We start from the raw sequence: 24,793 nt of genomic DNA, 5'->3' as shown, positions 1-24,793 counted from the left end.
TTTTATAAGTAACTGGAAGAATCTCTCGTGTGACATCTCTTCTTTGAGGCAGTCTAAATGCAAGCTGTTTTTTTGGTGATCTGTTTTGAATAAAGTGATTTTATTGAATAAATATATGCATTAGGGCTTGAGTGTGGTGTATCCAAATGCTTGCAGCCTTTTTACACATTTGTAGTGATTCCAGCTGGGGTTTTTTTGATTTGGTGGATGAAAAATACATTTTATTTTGTCTTTGGTTAAGGAAACGTAAGGTACTAGATTACATAAATGTACAGCTTTAAAATTGGTCACAATTATTGGTAGAATAATTGGTAGAACTGGTAGAAATGCCAGCTGTGTAACCTGCAGACTCCTTAATGTACCTTCCTGAAGTGGCATTCAAGAAACTGTAGCAAAAGACACTGCTGCCCATTGCTCAAACAGAGACGTTGTCTAGTACACACTGCATTTTTGTGTTTCCATCTTGGAACCCCAATCACACTGAATTCCAGGCATGCTGAATCCAAGAGCTGTGCTGAGCTTGCCAGCGCTGCTTCCCGGAGCTCTCACAGGCGCCTTCTTCACTTTCCTCGTGTCACAGACCCCTGGGCGGGCTGGAACAGTGCTCCTGTCACTTTGTCACATTGTCTCATTTGAAAACCCAAAGCTTCTCTGTTGTGTGTTTTGTGTTAGTCAGTTGTTCCATGGCGAACCTTAGAAGCTACAGTTTTCCTTGATTTCTCTCCAAGACCTTTGAGGGCTAACAAGCCACTCCTGGTAACCAGTCTTCAGTAGGGCAAGGTGGTGTCTACCAGCTGAACACAACAGACTAACCGTCAACTCCGAACTACTGCTAAGCTTTTATTTTCTGAGTCTTTTTTTCTGCCTCTCAGGTGTAGAAGCCACTGTGACCAGTGGTGTGTCTGCAGCCGGCCCCCCAGGGTGCAAACACAGCTCTAATGGATTATCTGAAATGCGCAGCTTTAAGGGTCCTGCAGTTACTGCTCGGGCTCTGCTGAGATACTGCACAGCTTTAGGTGGCAGAGTTTTACTGACTGCAGCAAATAAATTTGCTCTGCTTTATGGAGCACGGAGAAGCTTGTTTTCTGAATTTTAATCGTCTCAATAAATTGTGTTAAGATTGTGTTCTATTAGACTCCAGGAAATTAATCAGAGCAATTCAAATAAGGACATTATTGGGAAGGTGTGATGCTAGCAGTACAGTTAGAAAAAAGTTTTAAAATTTGGCTGAGGCAATAATGGGGGTGGTAAGGACTGTAGAGATACAGAGTGCAGCTACCCAGGAATCCCCTTTCAGGCTTGCTTTTTGCTTACAGGGATTCTGGTGTCCCACTGGGGACTAACTGATGATGATTTTCAGGTGCGCTTCACAGAGGAGGGGAAACATTTGTAAAGGTGATCAAATAGCTCAGATATAGACTGTAAAAAGGTCATTTTCTTGTCAAACTGGAGTTTTGGGTCATTTAAGATCAAAACAGGAATTACAGCCACTGAAGTTAGCACTTTCACCCTTACAGAGCTTCTTTGCTGGGCATGATGTGTACTTTAACATAGTAAGAAAAGTAATAAAGGGGTATGACTATATGCTATGCGAATGATACTCTGGTTTGTAGTGTTACTCTCTACCATTGAAATGCCATCGTAGTTGTATACGCAGTTCCCTATACACCATCGGTATCTGTGTGCATGTCTGTACATAAGTAGATACAGAAAAGACCAAAGCTAATACAGAAGAGTTTGCAGAGAAAGGCTGTGTTTATTAGAGAAGTGCAGTAGGATGAATGGAGCATCCTCTGGTAACAACAAATTAATCAGACCAGCAACATCAACAAAAATACATTGATTCCGTGAGTCGAGAGTTTGGTGTTAAAGACTACAGCAATGAAGATTAGCAAATTTTGCATTTAGCCTCTTCTTGTCCCTGCACTAAGTGGGGGAACACTCATTCTCTTCCTTAGGTCAGAGAGTGCACGCAGGGTTCTCAGCCTTTCTAAGGCTTGTCGTTCGGATAGCTTTCAGATCTTTATTTGCAAGATTAGAATGTTGTCAAAAAGATATGCCAGCTTGAAGCCTCTTCATTGCTGTATCTCAAAACATATTAGAAAGCTGTAAGGATTGATGAGAATTTCTCATTGCAATTACAGATGAGGAACAGCAACCAACAGATCATGCCACACTGCTGTATGAATTACCGAGATGCTCTCTGTAGTCTGGCCAGCAAATCATTAAATCAAGCGAAGATGAGCAAGGGCCTGCCTGGATGTTCTCGCCTCGGCACAGCAGCTGAGTAAGCTGCTGTCTGTCCAAATCAATCCCCGTTCTGGGAATTGAAACAGTGGAGACATGAAGCCTGTCCGTAGCCACATAAAAGACACATTATGGCTGCAATTTAGGGGGCTACGCCTAAAGCAGCTCTTTGAATCCCTAATCCTGTCAGCTCAAAGGGAAGAAAATGGGGAGGCCATACGCAGCTACGTAAAACTTTTCTCCTGACTTTTACGTGAACTGGGGGATCTGGCCCGTAGTTAAGGCAATCGATGGGGAGTTTATGCACAGTGTATGTTGTAATGGGATTTTACAACACGCATCTTGGCAGACACATTTAATATCTGTGTCTGCCAAACACACTGAACATTGGCAGATTTTTATAAGATCCTGTGAATTCCTAACCTAGATATTCATTAAAGGGGGGAATTCAAGAAGAGGAGGGAAGCATGAACCAAGTATGGAAGACCGAACTCCTCTCTTCTTACCCATTTCCCTTATTTCTTCTGAGTAGTGAGAATCTAAACCACGTACAGTGGGCTTAATAAAATGATTTAGGATGATCATTGGGTCAGCTCACTCTTACAGTTGTTCCAGTTTCAGTCTTTATATAATTTACCTTATGCTTGGGGTACTGAATAATGAAAGATCTAAACAAACAGAGCACTAAGCCTCAGTCCTACATGTAAATCTGTGCACATGTGCTGCAAACAAGATAGCACCCATGGACAGATTTGTTTGTGTTGCCATGTGAGCCAAATGCGATGGTTTTGCTTCTTTTAATTATTCAGTCCTGAAAGAATTTACTGTGAAATCCCACCAGGCAGAGATAAGACTAAAAACCTTGTAATCTACAACCGTACAGGAGGGTCAGTTTATGGCCTGAATGTGCTGGAGAATTTAGATGTGGAGAGAACCTTTCATAGTGAAATGGGATGAAAACCTGTATTATTTTAGAGCTTTGCAGCATGGAAACTATTTCTGTTTATGAGGAACCTAAAGCTTGGAAAAACCAAATGACTAGATCTACTCCAGATTTCCTATTCTGATGAAATTTTTCATTCCCAAATTAATTCATGTTGACAGATTAATTCAGTCCCAACATGGCAAGGGCAAGACAAATCAATTAGCTTTATCTCCATGGGTTCTGAGGGGTTTGTCTCGGTGTTCTTTGCGCGAGGACACGCAGGGTGCTGCCTGCAGATGATTAGCTGCTGGCAGGGGAAGGGTCCCTCTGGTTTGCCACCCGCCCGGACAGCATCCCAGCCAAGCGAGAGGGGTGTCAGTGAAAATATTTGAATGCTCTTACAGTTTGGAACCAAAGCCCCCATGCCTGGTGCAGTTACAGTTATTAAACTATTACGTATTCTCCTGAGACTGCTCAGGAATCACAAGTAATGCTTTAAAAAAAGGAGAATGTTTAGTTGTGAAAAAAAAAAAAATAAAAAATTGCCAGGTCTGGTCTCATAAAAACAACCAGCCAATTTTTAAAAAATGTTGGGTTCCACGGTATCTGGAACTCCTACATACCGTAACTTTGTTACATGTAAGATGGTTATGGGGAAATGGGTTTGCTGCAAGGGAATCCCCTGACACTCTTACTTGGAAGATTACCTCTCTGCCGCTGTTCTGTACAGATTCTCCATCAGATTGAGAGTAAAGTCTCTCTTACCTCCTTTAAAAATATCACCAACCAAAGAGAAGACAGCACTTAATTCTTTTTTTTTTTCAAAAGGAAAAGAAAGTCATGTCTTGGGAAGAAGGGAAATCAAATAAAAAATTTAATGCTAGAGAAGAAAGGCAAGAAATGCAGTTGCCATGGAAACCAGAGCATAAGTAGAAACTTTCCAGCAAAGAGCAGAAACTAAAAATGAAAAAGCAGAGTGGAGAGACGTGGCAGATAGCCAGCAGCCTCCACCACCTCCTTTTCTCCTGTAACTTGGTGAGATTTTCTTAGTCATCTTTGCCCCGTTTTGGAGGTGCTCTGAGCATTCCAGGAGCACAGCTGTGCCTGTGGGTCAGTTACTTCGCAAGGGGGAGGTGAATGACAGCACCGCTTGAGATAAGGCGGGCTATGCCAAAACCCACACTCTGGACAATTCAGCTTGGTGCCACTTCCACTGAAGAAGGGGAAAATTGACTGGGAATGGGCGTAAGGTCACAGTGGGTTTGGGAGATAACTTAGAGAGCAAAGCTGCCTCGTCTGACGGTCGCAAAACACTGAGCAAGTCCTTGATTCGGACCCTGTTCAAAGCAAGGCTCTCCGAGTGCATTGCAGCAAGAAGCCACATAACCCTTGGTCAGCTTCAGTGCTTCTCTGATCCCTGTTTAGCAGGGAAAACAGATACCCTAAAGCCTGCTCCAAGGGCTGCTGTGACTCGGACAAGGCTGCAGCACCGTAACTCACATCTCTGGCCGTCTGCGCTCATCTTGGAGTCATACACTTGTCATAGGTCTACCTTGGGCACAGGACACGTGTCATATTGGGTTATAAATTGCAGCCGCTGTATTTCTGAAAGCAGAGGCATTTCAGACATTCAGTTCTATCTAGGGCTCTGGGATTGTTTGTTGCTGGCACGTTTGAGTCAGTTGTATGCAGGAAAGTAACACAGTCATTATTAAGGCCACATACGCTTTTAGCACGCCATGGGAAAAAGAAGGTTGGGAAAGCTGGGAAAGTTACCAGGCAGAGTTGTAAAACCTTTTTTATGGCCAGGAACTGATTCGGGTGAAAGATTTTGAGCGTACCTAGGACTGTGTGCTGTTACAGATGGAAGTAATGAAACCTGTGGTGTTTAGACTTCACTGAGACTAGTCATATTCTTGAAATTAAGCATGCATGGAAGAGTTTTGCTAATTTGACCTCAAACTGCTCAGCATCTTATATAATTGTCTTCTTTTTCATGAACAAAATAGAAAATGCAGTGCAAGTCAAAAAACCCCAGCTTTACCTCTGTGTACATGCAGTCTGGCCAATCTTCACTCAGATACAGCACTGTGAGTTATGAACCTGCCTGTCTCTCACTTTATCCCTAACAACAATCACGATAAGGCCCCCACAGATTTAAATCTGCTGTTTTTCTATCAACTTTACTGCTGAACTGTACTGTACCTGTCTCACCTGGACTATTTCTTTGCTTTGCATCTGTCTCATTTAAATATTATTCCAAAGCAGAAGGGTTTGTGTTGTTTTTTGTTTTGTTTTGTTTTTTTAAGTTGCAAGTGTTGAAGCCTTGAGTAACTAACTCACTTGGATACTTCACTGGGGTTTCTGACCAAGTATAAAATGGATGTAATTTTTTTTAATGTTCTTTAGCATCTGTGCATGAAAATGACTGTACACAGCAATTGCAGAGTATGACTTTGTATTTATTTTCCTAGGCTATTTTTAATGCCAAAGGCAAAGTTTATTCAGCTAAAATAACAAGTATGAGAGGCCTGGGCATGGTGTTTCAGTTCCTTGCTTCGGGGGGAGAAGAAAAATGTTCTCTAAGCTCTGCAAAAAGGATCTTTACAGAGGAAAACAGACCTGGGGAGGAAACGTAACCACATGCAGATTGGGTTAATGTGGGTTCTGGGGACTGGTTCCCACGGCAAGGGTGGGTTTTTCCCGGGTAAAAACCGCAGGTCCCGCGGCGAGAGCGCAGGGGGCGAGCGGCCGCTTCAGCGGAGCCGGCGCCCTCCCTCCTGCGGGCGGCAGCAGAGCCGTGCGGAGCTGGGGACGGCCCGCGCCGCGCCCCGCACCGCTGCCGCGCCCCTCACCGTTACCGCGCCCCCCGCCGCCGCGCCGGCCGCGCCCCGCACCGCTACCGCGTCGCACCGCCGCCGGCCCCACATCGCGCCGGCACCGCACCACCACCGTACCGCACCACCACCGTACCGCACCGGCGACGCATCGCACCGCAACCACACCAGCACCGCACCGGCTCTGCCCAGCCCCGGCCCCTGGCCAGCCCCGCTGCTGCCTTCCCTTGCCTGCACCAAGGGCTTCCAATGGGGAGACAAACACAGTGGAGCACTTCTTAGAGGAAAGCGTGAATGTTCATGTGCTGGGCTAAAGGCATGGTAGTAATCATAGAATCCCAGAATGGTTTGGGTTGGAAGCGACTTTAAAGACCATCTCGTTCCAAACCCCTGCCCTAGGCAGGGACACCTCCCACCAGCCCAGGTTGCTCCAAGCCCCATCCAACCTGGCCTTGAACCCCTCCAGGGATGGGGCAGCCACAGCTTCTCTGGGCAACCTGGGCCAGGGGCTCACCGCCCTCACAGCAAAGAATTTCTTCTCCATCTCTCATCTAAATCTCCCCTCTTTCAGTTTAAAACCATTCCCCCTCATCCCATGGCTCCCCACCCTGACCCAGAGTCCCTCCCCAGCTTTCCTGGAGCCCCTTTAGGGACTGGAAGGGGCTCTAAGGTCTCCCTGGAGCCTTCTCTTCTCCAGGCTGAACCCCCCCAACTCTCTCAGCCAATGAAGGGAATTCACCTGGAAAGACAGCTTTGACCAGATTAAAGATCATATGTTAGACAATTCTCAGGGGTGTTGCCTTGTTATGAAAGAATCTGACGTGACAGAGAAAACTTCCCTGTAAGATGTATTTGAATGCAGGTCTATCTTCAGAACATAACAGTATTCCGTGAGACTTAAAAGTGCTGACACGGCACTCTGTTTCTGGCGTTTTCAGCTGAAAAGGCTTTCTCACGTCTTCCATGTTCTTTTGTGCTCAGTGTACACAATGAATGTTTTGCTTGTGCACTCAGGACAGGCTGAGACCGTTGAAGTTGGTTTTGTTTTGTATGGCTTAATTTGAAACTATCATCTAATTTCTGCTGGAATAGTCAAAGTATTGATGGACTCTGAGGGCTTATTTGTTACTTAGGGATGCTCAGAAAAGTTGAGACGAATAGAAGCGTACTCTTAATGTATGCAAAGTAAAGCGTAGACACCGTTGGCAAAATCTTCACAATACCCTGTATTATGTTGATTTATACGCAGCTATGTGTGTTATGATATGAAGCCTATGAGTGACATGACCTGAACAAAAGAGCGCTCCAGTTGCTGCCAAGATTAGATTCCAGATGACTCTGACTGTAACAAGATGCCTTCCGTGTAGTATTACCACATACTGCGTAAAGGTAACCATAGGCTGCTTCATGGAATTGCAAAGAATGAGCATTTGGGGAAATTCCTATTCCTGATGTCTGTTTTCAGCATTGCTGCTAAGTATTTTACCACTTCAGATTTGTCAGCGTTTGCCAGACTGTCTTGTTTAGATGTAGATCTGGAGGAAATCCGTACCTCTGACCCTAATGAGTTCTGTTAGGAGCAAAAGCGCCTTTGTATAATGAGCTAAACAGGACCCTCCAAAATGCCTTCAGTTCAAGGAGTTCTGGAGTCTGTTGCATTTAGCCTAATACAGTAAGTGTGGGGTTCCTGATCTCTGTGAGACGCCGAAGAAAGGAGAATCTGGCCTTTTCCGAGGCTGATTTACTGTCTGTCTCTCAACTGCCAAGACAAATACGATGTCTGTAAATGTTCTCTACCCAGCTTAGGATCATAGGGGTTTTGCATTTTAGCCTTGGCCAACAAGAATCCCTTGATACTGGTGCCTCTGCATGCTCAGGAGCTTCCTCAGCCCGGTATGAAGCAGGCGGCTCAGCCCAGGCCCCAGGCCTGCCAGACTGCTTCCTTTGGGGCATCACTGCTGCCCGGGCTCTGGTAGTGCTGGTATAATCTGTTCCAGAGGGTTTCAAAGCTCAGAGTTTCAGAAACAGTAAGGTGTTTTTTTCAGCTAATGTCCTGACCTGAGAGGTCCTGCTATCAGAATATTAATCTCAAGATCTTCCTCAAACATCTCTTTTGTTGGGGGTTGGAACGGAACTTCAGGATGCAAAATGTGTTCTTCCCTGATTCTGCTCTGATCTCCTGCCCGGCACCTTCCACTGGCACCATCTATTGCTCTCCCTTGTCATCCCATCAACCTTAACAGTCTTTAAGTAGTCTATAGGCTCAGGATGATGGTTACCATATTGTTCCTCCTCCCTCTGCAAACTGCTCATGGAAGAAAAGATGGGAAAGCATTGGAAATTACTTGCTCATACATAGTTCATAGTCCAATTTTGAAATCATCTCCTGCTTGTATCGTTTGCCGAGTCCATCACACCAATAACCTTCCCAGTTACCTGCCCTGTCCACCCCTTGTGAGCAGCCTGTGTCTCGGGAGTTACCCTTACAATTTCAGAGAGATCTTATCTGTCCCCTTGGGCATCGAAGCCAGATACAGTGGTACCAATGCCGAGAATGGGCTGCAGATAGGAAGATCAGTGTCCCTACTAAATTGTTATGTTGCTATTTTTTCTCATCAAGGGGAATTCCCGTCTTCCCTTTCAGAAGAGCCTGTTAAACTCGGCCAGTACCAAACTCCCAGCAAATGTCCTTTAAGAGTTTCAGATTTCAGCCCCGTGGCCCCCGACTGTATGTTCTTTTAATATGTTCACAACTCCTCTGGGAGAGCTAAGCCAGGAATAACCGACACTTTCTCAAGCCAGGCCTCCTGCTTTAAGGCCTGTGTTGCTTTTCCTGCCGTGTAGGTACTCGCTCATCTCCCCAGCTCACGCTTCCTCATGCCTTCGCGTTGCCCGTGCTGAAATGAGGTGCTGTCGGGCGTCTGCGAGGAGAGTGCTGCATCCACGGCTTGCGATTTTGCTGGCTGAAGGAGGACAAAGGACCCTTAACATTTCTCTACAGTCGCCTCCTGGCTTGGCATACTGTTCATTTCAATAATAAAGTGTTTCCTTTCATTCTCAAACAGCCAGGCCCCTGCCAGAGCCATAATTGTTCACAGATGACTCATTTTGGCTGCAGGATCAAAACGAGGGAAAAGTGCTGTTTGCAGAGTCTTTGAAACGTACAAGATGGGAAGAGATGTTCACGCTTGATATTTGTACCATATGTTGTTTCTAAATTCTATTATAGAGCCTTTACATTTCAAAAGAGATTCTAGTCTTGTCCTGGGGATGATTTAGAAAGAAAAAGATAAGTAGGGTTTGGAGTGAGACGGGGATTAGCAAAGACTGACTAGGTGGTTTCAGCTGCGAGGCAGCAGCCTGCACCACAGCACGGCTGACGGGGCCCGTTCTGCTGTGACACACACGTCTACGCGCAGCTTAGGCGCTGCAGGCCCGGTGGTGACTTTCATCAAAGTCACACTGAACTTTTCATTCTTTCTAGAATTTGTTTTGAAATCTTGCATTGTTTGAGTTGTGGCAGGTGTTTGCCTTTTCTTCTCTGTAATGAAAATCTATTGGCTGTACGTAGAGTGCTTCTAATGAACAATCAGAGGTATTGATCAGTTCTTTTCTCTGTTTGGGTGTTAGTTCTCTTTTTAATGTTTACTTCAGAAGTACCTGTTGTGAGGTTCAGCACAGAGGTCAAGAACAAAGTTCTATTTTAGGGTGGAGAACAAGGAAATGATATGATGTTCAAGGCACAGATTGCTGTTCATGAGCAAGCTCTGTCAAGTGGGAGCTGTTATTTGTGTCTCCTAGGAGGAGTGTTTTAAATAAAACACCAAACAGGCATCAGAAAACTTTGCCTTCTTTGCATTAGTGTACCATTTTGACTAATGGACTCTGCAAACCCTGCAAACCAGATCATCCAAGACTGCTGCCACATGGATGTAGCAGGACCATGAAGACAAGCTGTCATTGCATAGCCCTTCGCAGGTGCTTGAAGGAGTTAGACTTGCTAACCCACTAAAAGAGAGTGTATTAGAAGAGTAAAGGATATAAATTCAGTAGGAAGAGTTTTTACTGTAGCTTTTCCCCTCTAAAAATATAATGGGCATATTAGTGGAATAGGTATATATAGATGAGATAGTTACTCTTGGAAGATCCGTGTGAATAATAGGAAGATAAGCAGAAAAGATTCTATTTGAACTGATACTGCAATAGAAAAGCATTACATCATCGTTTGGCAGGAATAACTGTGTGCCTTGCTACATGTTTTCTAACTTTTTTATTCATAGTGTCATTTATCAGATTATCAGCCAGTTCTCTGCACGGGCCTCGCAAGGTCATGGAGGTAAAGACATCATCCTGGCAGTGGGATGATTTACAGGGGCAGGTCGTGACTCGGTAGAGCTTGGGGACTGGAGATAGTTCTTTTCACTGAGGTTCCACGCTTAAAAACGTCCCGTCCCTGGTATTGCTCTTAAATTGTTTTTCATATTTCTGTTATTTTAAGGAGGGTCTTCACTTTTTGCAATCAGCTGAACTTGGACAATAACTTCTCCCAGACCAGCACTGTGTTGTTGTGCCAGAAGGAAGAACGTAAATTAAAATAAACCACCCTTACAATGGTATTTAAAAATTGATTGCAGGATTTCCAGTTGGTTTTGTAAACCGGTCTTTAAAAACAATAGCTACATTTTCATTTTTTAACTTGCTCACAGGGTATTCTTTTAAAATAGATGTGTTTTCTGTGATACACTGTCATGTAAGCCTGATAAGGAAGATGGCTAAAGAACATACTTGCCAAAATGTTCCTTGGAAGAGCAATCTGATGCCAAAAAGCACGTAAAACAAGCAACTATATCTGTAGTGTAGTTTGCAAATTACGTGGCAAGGAAAGGAAGAAAATAATCTGTCACATGAAAAATGAAGTTTGGATTGTGTGTATATAAATCAGTGATTTGTTATATGAGTGTAAGATCATTATCAGGCATTTAAACACGAATTGGAAGTGTCTCATCTATTAATTAACCGGGAAGTAAGTTTTACATAGCATGTGTAATCAAGTTAATCTTTCATTTCACGTGTCAACATAGATGCTGCTTTCAATGTGATGTTATCATGAGATTAAACACCCCAAGTGTTGATTCATACTCTGTGTAAATCTCATGTGTCCTTACACTGCACTTTGGAACCAGCTGCGCATGGGGAGGGGAGCGGGAGCGTGTCTGCTTCCCTTGGAGCACACTGGCTTCCTCGGGTTAGTTTTGTGTTGTTTGTGCACAAAGTGAGTTACTCTCTATCACCTGGAAAACCCTTTTCTTCTCCTCACCTTGAGTTAAAGCAGACGAGGCTTCCATGCAAGCAAGGGAGTGATGCCCTGCAGCAACTTTCAGAAAGGCTGATCTGACCTTTTTTTCTTTCCTGACCTTTTAGCACACCACATTGGAAAGCCATTATATTAGAACACACAATAAATAGCTGGGACTTCTGCTAATAATAACTAATAAATTTGTCATAGGAAGCCAGCGATGCCAAACTTTTATCAACTTGTTCCCTGAAGCAACACAACAGCAAGTTTACTACTGAAATACAAAGTAAAAATATTTTTAGACGTTAATTTATTTTGCTATATGTGTATTTTGATCAAGGTGAATGCCAAGTATGTAGTTTATGACAATAATTTATTATTATATCTAATAATTAGGTTCTTACCCTAAAGGTGATGATTTTCTTTAACTTAAATTTGCAGATAGGAAAGTCAAGATGAGCATCTAATCCGTGTCTTCATAGGTAGGGAGCAGCATGTGAACATTGATAACTAGGAATAATAACTGAATGTCAGAGTTCCACACAGAAGCTGTTCATTAGACGTTAGACTTCCCTCTTTATTTCTGAAATTCTGTTCTTTCTTCCTCAATGGTGCTGAGGAGCCTGTTAGCTCCTACTTTCTGCAAGACTGGCAGTACTTGTCTGTGACAGCTTGTCTCCTACGTTACCTTTTGCAATGTTTAAGTCTTCTTTGATCACAAAAATTCATCATCTCGGCTCCCTTTCCCACCAAAGGTTGGACCAGGTGATCTTTCGAGATCCCTTCCAGCCTGGGCTGTTCTCTGATTCCGTCTATGATTCCCGTACCAAACAAGCTGCGTGTCTGCTATTTACCGTGAATAACAGAGACTGCATCTGGTCAGGGTGGATAGATGTCTTCGGAAAGACTAAGTGACCGAATTTGGAAGGTGCAAACTTTGGGATGCTGTGGTTGGTTTGATCCCTGGGAAGTGTGGGGCCATCCACCTGTAAGCTCTCTGGGAGCCTTCCCCAAGTTTCACTTCGAAGCTGTCTTAGAACACATTGACTTTTCAGTCAGTTCTCCTCCAACTGTCTTTTTAGTCTCACCCATGGAGCACATATTGAGTCCTCATCACTCACAGGAAACCTTCCGCACCTGCACAACAGCGCAAAATTGGAGACAAGGCAGCTCACAGAGCCAACGTGCTTCTGGAAAGCAAGATAGAGGGGCTGTTCAAAAGGTGGTTAAAAGAACCCAAGATAAGGACATTTTATTTTTAAAATAAAATAAACAACAGCTTTCCTATGCTGTGATGTTTTAGTAATATGTTTCATTTTTTCCCCTCAAGTTTTCAACGAGAGATTTGCAGGATCTTGAATATCTTCCAGTTTATTTTTTCATAGTAAATAAGCCAATTTTCCCAATTTTACTATACTAGAAAAGTGGTAGGGACTAATGTGCTTTTATTTCCAACTGAAAAAAAATAAATCATGACAAAACTTTTTTTTTTCCTGAATATTTCATTTGAACAAAAAGGCTATTTTAAAAATAGTCATAATGGTAAAAAAAAAAAGCAGGAGGAGAAAAATTGCACTACCGTGTGGGCAGTGTCATGGTTAATAGTAGTACAAATCTGGGAAAAAATTCCCATCATTGTGTATTATTGTAAATAAAAGATTTCCAAACAGTTGTATTACAAGACTGCAGTGAATCATCTCTGGGCAATCCAGACAACTCTCTTCATGCTCTCATTGACAAAAATCTCTGGAGGCTGGAGCGCTGTGGCGCCGGCATGTTCGGTGTGTCGGGCACAGCTCCTCCTGCGCCGGCCGGGAACTAGCGCCAGGGCCGTCTGTCCGGGGGAGTTGTTTATGGCGGGATCCTTCTGCTCAAAGGAGACGTGTTTGGTTTAGCCTGGCCGGCTGGGCAAGCCCTGCAGACGGCAGAGTTAGCTCAGGTGTACGCGGAGAAGGAGTAAAAGAGGGTGAATGAACACATTGACGCTGGTGTGAGCTGAGTTCACAGAAGGCCCCACGGGTCATTTTACAGAGGTCAGCGCAGAGAACCGCTTTGATTTGGTCTTGGAGAAGGAAATGGGAGATCTTTGGAAACCCAGAGCTGAAGTTACTCCGTTAATCACTCAATGGATCATTGTTAACATTTCATTTTAGTAATAAGGGTTTTTGTAAAGAATAATCAGGCTTAGACAAATATTTCCTCCCGGCAGCTACTACTCATGGCAGACGCATGATGCGAGGAAGTGTTGTGTAGTTCCCATTTATGTATGAGGAGCTTTGTTGGATGTGGGGGTTTTTACAAGGTTTTTCTTTTTGGTATGGGAATTTTTGCTATACAATGGGGATTTTACACTCCTGTTTGTTTTTCCCCTGGGTCGTCGAAAGCAGCAGGCTGTTTTGAGGCACAGGATGTTTGATTCTGGTAAAAGTTTCTTCTCAATTTGTCTTGGACTGCATGTGTTTAATTACTTCATTAGGTCTATGGAAATCATAGCACGTATCTTAAGATAGATTTCAACTCTAAATTTTATTAGCATCATTACCAGTCAGGTTATAAACCAAGTTATCTGAGCAGAGTATTCTTTATCATGGGGAATACATATCAATAAATTTAGAGTAAGTTAACTGATTTTATTCTGGTCTCCCACAGCTAGTTGAAAGCTGATTTGAAAAAGCTGATGTCCTTTAGCTCTATTGTTCTACCGGGAAGTGGTCAGGAAGCGTGTTCTGCTCTGAGGTCAGTCTGTGCTTCTCCCCTGTTCCCTTCCAGTGCCGAGTTCGTTGCGTGGCACAGGAAACGTCTCCGATCGGGTTCTCAGCCACCCCGACTCTCCTCGGCATTACCGTAACCTGCCCAGGGACTGATGGCCCTTCCTATGGGAATCACCCCATGTTTTTCACAAGGCACCACATGTCCTTCCAGCACAATGGATAACGTGTTTGGCGACCTCCTGTTTGCCTGTTCCACGCAGGTTTGGAGCTGGTACGTCGTACTGTGTTCCCGCTGTCAAGAAGCTGCCCACTGCATGCAGAAATCAAACGCGGTCCAAAACTCAGCTTGTTGATAGATTTGTTGGGAATTAGAGGTAGAATTCCTAGGCTCTATTTTTATTTCTCTTCCTTCCTTTTTTTGTGTGTTATATTTGACAAAGTCTCTTTGTTCACACTTTTAAAACATATATCGATGATACATTCTTAAAATGAGGACGTTATTTATTAGAAGCCAAATAACTGACTTTCCTGCTTAACACCGGACACTTTCCTTTGAACTTTTTTTTAACCGGAGTGAAAAAGAGGAAGCTTGTATGTTTTAAGTACATTAAAAAGCTGAACAAGTATTTACAGAAGCATCTATGCTCTGTTGGATGAAAGACACTGTAGAAAAAAAAGATATTATTATGCTTAATACTTATTCATCACGAGGGGATTGTCTTGAGAGAGCGAGGAACTCCATTAATTCTGTGGGCAAGGACTAAGGGATGCGGGGTGTACGCCCGGCTCTGCCCCCGCCTTCCCACGTGAGGTGTATAAACCACTCGGGGCTTCACCTCTCCGCTCAGGAGCTGGGCACGGCAATTATTACGCTTGTGGTGTGTGCAATAGTGTGTGCGTTCAGTGAGATCCTAAGTGCTGTGGGCAAAGACTCATCTCTTAATTGGTGGCGTATGCAGATCCCAAAACAATGTGACATTGATCTTTTTTTGCATCTAAATGTATCATAAACATAATGACAGTAAACAAAAGTAATAATCTGTAGGTAGGGAACACTAATGCTAAAAGAATTCATGTCCTGATTTGACTTCCGTAAGACTTCCTGAACGCTTGTTTAGTATTACATTATTCAGACGCACATTCTTCCTCTTGCCTGTTTTGTATGGCACTGCTTTTTCTATTCATTAATATCTTAAAATATCTGTATTATGTGTGATGACTGCTTTCCACTTACATTTGGATTTCATTACCGTACAGACAGCAAGAGTATTTCATAGCTATGGCACCATTCAATAAATGGAGAGCAGTGAATTCTGTGCTTAAATTTAATATAAATGTTTATTTATCATTTTGAACCCAAATCTGCGTACCACTTTGTTGCAAGGCTATCAAAAAGCTGCTACATTCCACCTAAGGTGGTAAGGAAATTAATTTGTCTGTGCGTAGTCTTAAAATAATCATTGTTTTCCATTAAAATATTAAAAAGAAGTAGTTTACTTTTAATTGGCTCTATGAAACTTTCCTTTTAAGGTTTTCAAACAAATATGTCACTGGTGGGTTTGGGTACAGCTGAACTGAAAGTTAAGCTATCCTTGCACAGAGGAAATTACCTTCCTCCCTGGCTCTGCAGATGAGCTTATGTATCCCTGGTAGCCTTGAGGCAATAAGCCTGGAAATCTTCCAGCCTCATCCTGTGCCGAACTGAAGACGGCAATGGACTTGTAAGCAAATTCGAGCAGGCACATCTTGAGAGTGTCTGGGATCAGTGACAGGAACACTGTTATATTTCTCATATGTTTTAAAAGGCTGATATTTTGTAGAGATTATTCCCTTTTGCCTCAGACTGTGAAAGGAATACGATCATTCCTCAGAGGCAGAGTAGTTACCTGTGACAGGGAAATCTGGGTTGCAATCTGATTTTTTTCAGCTTCTCCATGATCTGTCTGCAGTTCATTGACCCAATGCAAATTAGAAATTAAGCTGGTATCCACCACTCCTCTCCCTGCTGGGCAAGGCAAAACCTTTTCTTGTTTGTTTGTTTGTTTGAGCTTTTGAAAACCTCAGTTCAGTTCTTTGTGAAAAAAACACGGGAAACTGAAATGAAATTACTATAGTCTTCCAGAAGGTAGCCTAAATTCAGAGGCCATTAGTTACATGTGTGGACAAATCAGTGTATCCTCATGCCTGTACCAGTAGAGCTTTTGGGCCCTACTGACAGAGCATGGAAACTTTCACTTTCAGAAGAAGGAATTCAGGTTCCTTGCCATAAAATCAGAGGGAGTGAAGAGGAATGGTTGTTTCCCTCTGAAGCCCTTTGGGAAAGCAAGAGGTTTACTGGTAGGGGCTGCCTTGGGAACGTGCATTCTGAAGTGCAGTCGTTACTTTCCCAGCACAAAGCAATAAACAAAGGATTAAAAAGGGAAGCGTGAGCCGCCGGGGAGGCACGGCTGCTGCGGGGCTGAGCGAGGCCTTGGGCAGCAGCCTGCGCCTTTTGATGGCAAAGCAAACAAGCCAGCGTTTGTGTAGCTCTCCATCCCAGAACTTATTTTGGTGCTAATTTAAAATTTATCCACATGCCGTTAGTTTGGATAAAGGGGTGAGATAAATCCAGTTTTAAGAAGGCCGAATGGCAGGGGAACAGGAGTGGGTGACAGGGGACGCTGTGGGCACTCTAATTTTCCTGTAACGTGTATCGAACTGGATATTTTACCAAGATGTTACAGCCTGGTAGGTATTTAATTTCATGGGTTAGGTTTGTGTTCGGTGTTGGGGAGGACGAGTTAACACCCCAAAAACCTCGGCTCTGTTTGGCTCCATTTGCTGCTCTCATGGCGAGGTTCAGCAGAGCCTGTGACTGAACTCGTCCTTCTGCTCTTCGGAGGGAACAGCCAGACTGAGATGTGATATTGGAGAGAGAGAGATTTTAATGTTGTCAGCTTTCCTCCAGAGCACTTAATATATCTAACGTTTGCAAGTGATAGATTCTGCTATACACAAAAGAGTGTTTGTATCAGGATGTGGCTTTCAAAAAGAAAAAAAAAAAAAGAAAAGAAAGAAAAAAAAAAAAAAAAAGAGCAGTGCTGGATTAATTGGAAAGGTCCAGACCAGTCACATTCCCTCCCAGATGGGTCATTCATTTTGTTGCCTGCTGCTATGTAGCATCTGAACTCAAAGCCTTCAAAAACGTTGTTGAAGTGAGAGAGACAGAGGCAAGCTGGCGGAACCTGAACAAAACTCCCGGCCATTTATGCTTTTATAGTAAGGCTGCTTTCTCTTGCCATGATAGTTTATAGTCCCTCATCAACTTCTCCTGCTTTCTGGTCACCTGTATGAACGTTTCGGAAGGTACTAGGTTGATTAAAAATAAAATTCCCTAAACATGGAACAGATGCTTAAGCAGACGTGGGTGAATGCGCAGTGACTCCAGCCCGTCCTCCCGCACCTCCTGATGGTTCCCACCTGCCCACAGAGGTTGGGGATCACCAGCCCCGGCTCTCCCCCATCCCAGCTGCTTTGAGGATGAGTCACCTGCCTCCAATTAAGCAAAACCAACCCACGTGAACCTTCCCCTTTTGGATTATCTGAATTTGGGTGAGCTTTTAAATGGTTTTGTTTAAACTTTCATTTCCATCAGTGGCTTTTTTTGCTGTGGGGAATGACAAAAGGGAAAAAAAAATGGGTAGCCTGTTTTAAAGGCACTTCTAATGATAAAAGCATAATAGTAAAAAGATTCTCTTAAGAGCTATGTACTCAGTTATTAGGACACAAAAATGCAGAGAGGCACCTGAATGTTTGGCTCCTTGTCTATAGCAAATCTTTAACTAAACCTCAGTATTTTCAGACTTTCCCATCACCGTCTTCTAGACGTTCTCAGCTCTGTTTGTGAATTGAATCACCTGCACAGGACGAGTCTCTAGTCATCTGGAAAATGGTTTGGGTTGTTCCTGTATTTTTTTGTTTGGTTGGTTTCTAATCTACCCAAATATGAAAAAAACCCCAGACATTATTCTGGAGAAGAAGAAGAGGGCAGATATGTAGTAACTGAAGCCTTTTCCTTTTTGCCGGGATCCGCTGTGGGGTTTGGTGAGGGATGGTGCGTGGGGTGGGAGCGCAGAGGAATGTCCCAGTGCAGCATTCCCTCCCCGCCCCCCCCCCCCAGTCTCTGGGTCCAGCTGGGATCTGCCTCCTTGACCTGAACTTGTCATTGCCCCCTTGATTGGCCCATTCCTGCTGCTGAGAGCTGCCCCGAATTCCTTCCGTCCCGCCTCAAAACCAGGCATGGACTTCCTTCAAGATCAAGACTTGTTTTTTCCTCCTGGAAGGGCCTTTCTCAGCTGATAAACCTCATGGTTTTACTACTCATGTAAATAAGAAAATACAGATTTTGTAGAATTCTGACATTTTCCATGATTGCACCAGTTTATGAAATCCTAAGATTGAGGTGGAAGGTTGCTGGTGGAAGGGACTTCTGTCGTGGCGGGTAAGTCTGATAGCTTCTGCCTCTCGTAATGGAAGGTACAACACAGTATAATCCGGGGAAGTTTTCAAACTTCTGAAGAACCTCCTGATAACGGGGGAACCCAGCTCGTCCCCAGCCAAGCCCGTCCAGTCCTGCAGCTTCACAAAGATAAATTTGCACTGATAATGCGAATGTCTGATAAAAATGACAAAACTAGGACACAATGCGGAGAGGTATTGTGCAAATGTCCTTTTGCAGTTCATCTTGCTCCAATGAGATTTTTTGATTATCTGCCAACTTGTGAGAAGAAGCAGCAGCGCGTTAAGTTCTTGCCCACTATTCTGGTTTTCTGAAATGTTGTCTATGGCTCTTCCTTCAGAGCGGTTTCTGTGCCGGGAAGGGAAGGAGCTTAGATGAAGGATTCTGAACAATTCATTTCTGCCCGCTTTAAACTGTAAATGTGGATGGAAATTTTTTATCTGGTTAGTCTATTTTTTTTTCTTCTCTTTTCTTTTTCTCCATGGCTTAAAGTGTTAATTCTGCCCATTGAAACGTAATTTTATTGAGCAATATGAGCCGGAGGCGGAATCTTCGCTGCCATCAGAACCCAAATGGTAAATAGGCTCTTTCTCTAATTTGTGGGATGTGCTATAACTCAGTTTGAATGTTGAAAGGAAATGGGCCTCCAGGGGAGTCTGGAGCTCTGTTCATTCAACTTCTAATTAAAGTTTTCCCCTCTCAAGTTTCACTTTATTTTCCGGGGCTTTTGCTCCATGATGATTATTAACATGTGTCCCATGGCCAGGAAATCATTATACCCTTCCCCACCCCGGTCTTTCGCAGATCCCTCCTCCTGCAGCCCCGAAACTTCATCTCCGCGATGATCTGATGGCCGGGGCAGGTAGAGACTAGCTGGCCCCTAAGGCTACCAGCCGCTTTCAGGCAGCGAGCTGTTGATTTTTTCCAGTCCCGTTGGATCAGATGTTGCTGTCCGGCAGCGAGGATCCAGTCCAGGATTTCTTCCAGCCTATTCTTCACTGCTCAGAGCCCAGGCCAACTCTGGCTTCCTATTCCAACTCCAGCAGGCTTATCTTTTTGGGGGCAGGAATTGTTAGTACAGTTTATCTTGCTCGCTGCAAGTCCTCCCACAGCTGAGACATGTACTGCGGTGCCGCCTGCTTTTTTTTCCTCTCTCTCTCTTTTTTATGTTTTCTTCTCATTGTTTTTCTTTTTAAATGTGTAAAGTGAAGAGTTCCTCTTCCCCCCTCTCCCTTTTCCACTCCAAAGAACCAACCTCCAGTTAATTAAACTGCTGGAACTGTTGCTACTTTGCCAGAGGGGAGAGTGAACCTGTGCCTGCATGTGTGTATGTGTAAAATAGATACAAAAATGTCAATGAACAGCAGGAAAAGCTCCGGGAGACCGTCTTACTACTATCGACTGCTCCGGAGGTCACGACTTCAGAGACAGCGAAGCAGATCCCGCAGCCGGAACAGGCCGCTTAGTAGGGGTAATTGCAACACCCGTTCTCTTTAATTGCCAGTGCAAAGGCACCCGCGCTGTTGCTTACAGGTAGCTTTGTTATGAGCAGTGGGAGTCTGTGTAAGTGTACCTGCGGCCTCTGCGGCGCGTGTCCAGCGGTACCGCAGGTCAGTAGCTGGCGCAGGGCTGCAGAGCGGGGAGGGAGAGGTGCTGGGTGTCCAGAGCCTGGCTGGGGAGCCAGGCTGGGGGGCTCTTCCGTACAGGGGCTTTAACACCTCGCGTAACTCTAACTAACCCAGCCTTTACAGTGCTCCACGGCTCAGTTTTTTTCAATTTGTATAATTAACTCCTTTTTTTAGCTAACTGAGATGTTTGGAGGCCTAATTGGTGATTGTAGAGATTTGAAAATCCTTGATTAAGAGATGGTATCTATGTGCAAAGATGGATCGCTAGAAGTTCTTGTTCTTCATGAGCTGAGTATCACCAGGGGCTTTGAAATTACAAAGCTGAGTACAGTTTTAGGGGTAGGATTTTCAAAAGAGCCTAAAGATTGTGCTCCCGAGGCACCGCAGAAACCTGTGGGACTTGTATTCCCAAATCACTTTGCGCTTTTAAAAATCGTGCTCTAAAAGGGCCTATTTGTCCTCATCAGCAGGAGTTACATCCACAGAGTAATGTTTCTTTAGGGCATACTCACTCATGCAGCCCATCTATTCTACTTGAGGCAGCTACTGACCCAGTTGCATTTTTAAAATAAGCTATTCTGGCTTTCTCTTCTAGTGTGAAATAAATGTTTATAGATGCTTATACCTATCATTAAAGCAGTCAAAGAAGCAGGAGGCTTTGAGTCATTTTGCTGTTGAGCTATCTCTTCAGAAATGAGGGGAGAGGGTTGTGTTTGGCCTCCAGTGTGACAATCCAGTCATATTTATAATGTCTTGAGCTTAATCAAGCCATTAATTAAAAGTAATTCTTTTTGTTATTTTGTGAATAAAAAACTGTAATAAAAAGCACAACTGCAACACGGCATCAGGTGTTGGTGCAAATCCAGGCTTGTAGTTGTCTCACTGGAGTTAATTCTGATTTACAAAGCAGATTGTAAAGTAGACTCTAGCTTAGTCCAGTGTCCTCTTGCTTCTTTTCCTGGCATACAGTACTTTTTTCAGGATTTTGAATCATCACTGAGAAAACAATAGGAAGCTAAATCAGTCCCTGAGCTTCGTCTTTTCCTTTAAGCAAACAGTGTTTTTCTTTCCATGATGTTTTTCTTGTTTTTTTTTTTTGTTTTGTTTTGTTTTGCCTGTCAGGGAAGTGTGTTTGTAAACTCACAAGCATGTAACAGTTCCCTTTTCTCCCTTTAGTCGTGTACTGTTCAAAACCAAAATATTTTACTGTCATTTCAGTTACTGTGACAAATGAAATGTGTTTCATTTAGGTAACCCAGTATGAACTTAACGGCATAACTTGTCATGAACACAAGGAATATACAGGCAGATTTGCTGGAAATGGAAATCGACCCTAATGTTTGTAAGAAATTGGATTTGAACCAACTGAAATCTTCTTGCTGTTGATCCCTCCCTGAGTATTTTGTGTTTGTCACACCTTTTCTCTCGGATTCCTGCCTGCTGGGAGGATCATAAAGCTCAGCACCACTTGAGCTCTTTGTATCTGTAGATCTTGAAGGGATTTGCAAATCTGGAGGAGAATTTTCTTTTCATTTTTGACACGTTTGTAAGAGCTATGCAGACAGCGGGTTGTGTAGTGGCGGTGTCATGCAGCAGGGCCGTGCAGCAGGTCAGCGGTGGGACATGGTCCAGGCTGGAGGGGCTGGTGCTGCCCCAGCGCCCTGCCCTGCCCGCCAGGCTGGGCTGCGTGAAGGGAACTGCTGGAACGCAGCAAAAGAAATCCTTTCCTTGCCAGTTTTGATCCCACTGGAAGGTTAATGAGCAGGAGACTGCAGGGGTGCAACAGCTATGGAGAATGCAGAAATCAGAATGAGGGTCTAGATGTTTTGGGTTTGATGTAATATTAATTTCCAAAACCTACAAGTCCGGACGAAGGAAAGAGCTGAGGGTTCCCTTCTCACATGCTGATCTGCAGTGCCATTTGCTGTCTCTAGCTAAGATACTCAAAGATCAGATATCCTGAGTGGGAGGTTACCATAAACGCATGAGTATTGGAGTTACTTCACAGGAATTGGCAATGGTCTGTTTTGCCACACGTGTGTTTCACGGATATCCTCTTGGCAACTTTTTGCTCTCCACAGTCTCCGGACCCTTTGCCAAGGTCCCCACGGAGCCCAGGTTATCCCGTGTCCCAGGCTGGAGAAGCAGTGATGCCCGGAAGTTGAGCTTTTCCAAGGTGTGTCACTTCAGCAGATTATCAGGATGCTTTTGGACAAGGAACTTGCTGAGGATGAGGCAGTTGTTATACATTTACCCGTGAGGAGGAGATCTCTGCTGGCACACAACCCCCTCTCCCCATCTGGAATCATTCACTGTTTGTCCTGCATCGGTCCTGGATGATAAATCCCTGATGAAACACCCAGGAGATGCAGGTGCTGCCATCTGCTGCCAGCATGGCTCCTCTTCCAAGAGCTGTAACACCCCTGTGTGCTGTGAGTCAAAGAACCTCTTTCAGCCCACTCTAGTTTATATCAGGCAGTCTCTTTGAATAAAGAGGAGGTTGTGTTTCAAAGCATATATTTATATACTGCCACTTCCCACTCTCACCCCTGAGCGGGCAACGCCACCTCTCCGCACGCGCCCTTCTGATGCGCATTGCTGCAGGAATGCAGCCTGCTGGCCCTGGGAGTGGGACGGACAGCCAAAGCCAGGCCGGGGCTGTGGCGTGCTCAGCTGCGTCACGCTCAGAGGCCGTGGCTGGTAGAGCCGAGACCTAGTTTGGGAAATTGGTCTTGCTTCCCGAGGCACAAAGAAAGAGATAACCACTCCCTCAGGAAGGCTCTGCTGAGCACATTTTACATAGGCGAAGTGAACAGAATTTGCATTTTCTGTGCAAGTATCTAAGGGAAGTAGGGGATTGCTTTCTGTTGGGACTCCAGATGGAGACAGTCTGACGTAGCGTGCAGAAAAACGTATAGGACGTTCAACTATTTGCAATGACGGCCAGCTTATTTGATGGTTTGTATGATGGTATCCTGTGTTCTAGAGTTCTCTGGTTAGCCCTGGTGCTTTTAACGCACTCATCTCGTGTTTCAGTCTGTTTGACGGTCTGTCCCTTTGAGAGGGCCCGGGCTAGAGTAGTTGAAGAACAGTAAAACTGCTGGGGAGGGCAGACTGGAGCAGAGCAGGAAGGCATGCTACCGGGAGGCTCATGTGATCATGCCTCCAGCCTGTTTAAATTATTACTAGTTGATAGTGGATAAACAAGACAGGTTTCACCCTGCCGTTAATCTTTGTTAGAATGATGATAATGTCTGAAATCTCCAGGCTCTGCTTTCCACAGGGATTCGGGACATGTTGCAGGTATACATTAGTTAGTTAAAAAAGCTAATTGCAGAACCCCCATCTCTTCCTCGGACCATCTGTTCAGCTCAGGGATGTGTGTAACTATGTGAGGAATCAGGGCAGTCATTATGATTACTACCAGGTGATCCATCTAATGTAGTGGAAGGTACTTGGGAGGCAGAGAGAGTAGAAGGAAAATTCTCGGTAAAAGCAACACCTGCGTCTGCCTGCAGTACTTTGGTCTGTGGCTTTCTTCATGGTGCCGCTGCTTCCGCTTAATTGCGGGTATAACGAAGGAAGAGGGTTCAGTGGCAAGTGTCCTCCAAATTCAGTTTGCTCATAGAAACGACTCCCAGGTGCTCCATTCACGGTTTCATAGCTGAGCCAAATGCAGTTTTGGCTTCAGGTCTTTCTTCTGTAAAACTGTAGGCAATCAGTTGTCATCAAAGCTCTAAGAATTTGAGAACATTTTGAGTTCCTGATCTTGAAGGTTTAGTGTTCCCGATGCTTCTGCCTCTCTCAGCTCCTTGGGCATAAATGTCTTGCTCTAAGTTCTGTTTATCACAGATGCTTTTCAAGGTGTTCTACAAAAAGGATTTTTATTAAACAAGCTTTCTTCTTCTTTTCCTTTGATGGCTGCTGTGAAGAGAAAACTGACTGATCTTCAGCAAAGCCCAGTATTTTAGTACACCAAACACCGAGAGCTTGGAGGCTAAGGTCAGGCTGGTTTTTTCTCAGCGCAGGCTATTCAGATACACATCTCTTCAAAACGGCTGGAATTTAGTCTTTCTCTCTCTGTTTGATGAAATCAAAACCTTTAAAGTGATAAATGAGAGATCAACTTATACCGAAATAGCCAATAGAGGTTAAGGCACTCGCTTGGGACAAGGGAAGCAGAGACTTGAAAATTGTCCCAGCGTCTAAGAGAATGACATAACAACAAAGGAGGTTTTATTATATTTAAAGCTAACTGAAATTTCGCGCACTTCTCTCTAATCTTGCCTAGCTGAAAATCTGTTTTGCAGCATGTTAACAAAAAGTGATGTTCGACAAGGAACGCCCGGTGGAACTTCTCCCTTTCCACCTCTGCAGGACTTCTCCCATAGCGCAGGGCAGTGCCCTGGACATGACTTCTGAGAGGCGAAGGGATCTCTCTCTCTCATTCCCATTAGAAATCTTGCCCTGACTGAAAATTCCCACTGTATTGTTAAGTAAGATTCAGGGTTCTGTAAGTAAATAATTCACATGAAATGTTTAAACAATACTTTGTTCTTTTAATGACCCACAATTAACTTTTGTTTGAATTGCACTTAGCTGCATGCCTTTCACATTGTTGAAAGTGCGTGTTTCAATGTATGTCTTTTGT

The 24,793-nt window shown here is 44.1% G+C and overlaps 1 protein-coding gene across 8 annotated transcripts in view; it reads left to right on the top strand.

Moving 5' to 3' along the window:
- The window catches only part of DAB2IP (DAB2 interacting protein), a 202,109-nt gene that overhangs the window by 23,466 nt on the left and 153,850 nt on the right, over positions 1-24,793 (top strand). For 3 of the 8 annotated variants that reach the window (XM_074609396.1, XM_074609394.1, XM_074609397.1), the window contains exon 1: positions 19,594-19,985. The exons of 3 other annotated variants lie outside the window; for them this stretch is intronic. In XM_074609396.1, coding sequence (XP_074465497.1) covers positions 19,844-19,985 — 142 coding nt within the window. In that variant the 5' untranslated portion in view covers positions 19,594-19,843. Of the gene's footprint in view, positions 1-19,591; positions 19,986-20,049; positions 20,125-24,793 lie in introns of those variants that run through there. 2 more of the 8 variants (XM_074609393.1, XM_074609400.1) reach the window with 2 other exon arrangements.

Source organism: Larus michahellis, chromosome 15 (assembly GCF_964199755.1).
Source record: "Larus michahellis chromosome 15, bLarMic1.1, whole genome shotgun sequence".
NCBI classification, from domain to species: domain Eukaryota; kingdom Metazoa; phylum Chordata; class Aves; order Charadriiformes; family Laridae; genus Larus; species Larus michahellis.
This window is presented reverse-complemented; position numbering and strand designations above follow the sequence as displayed.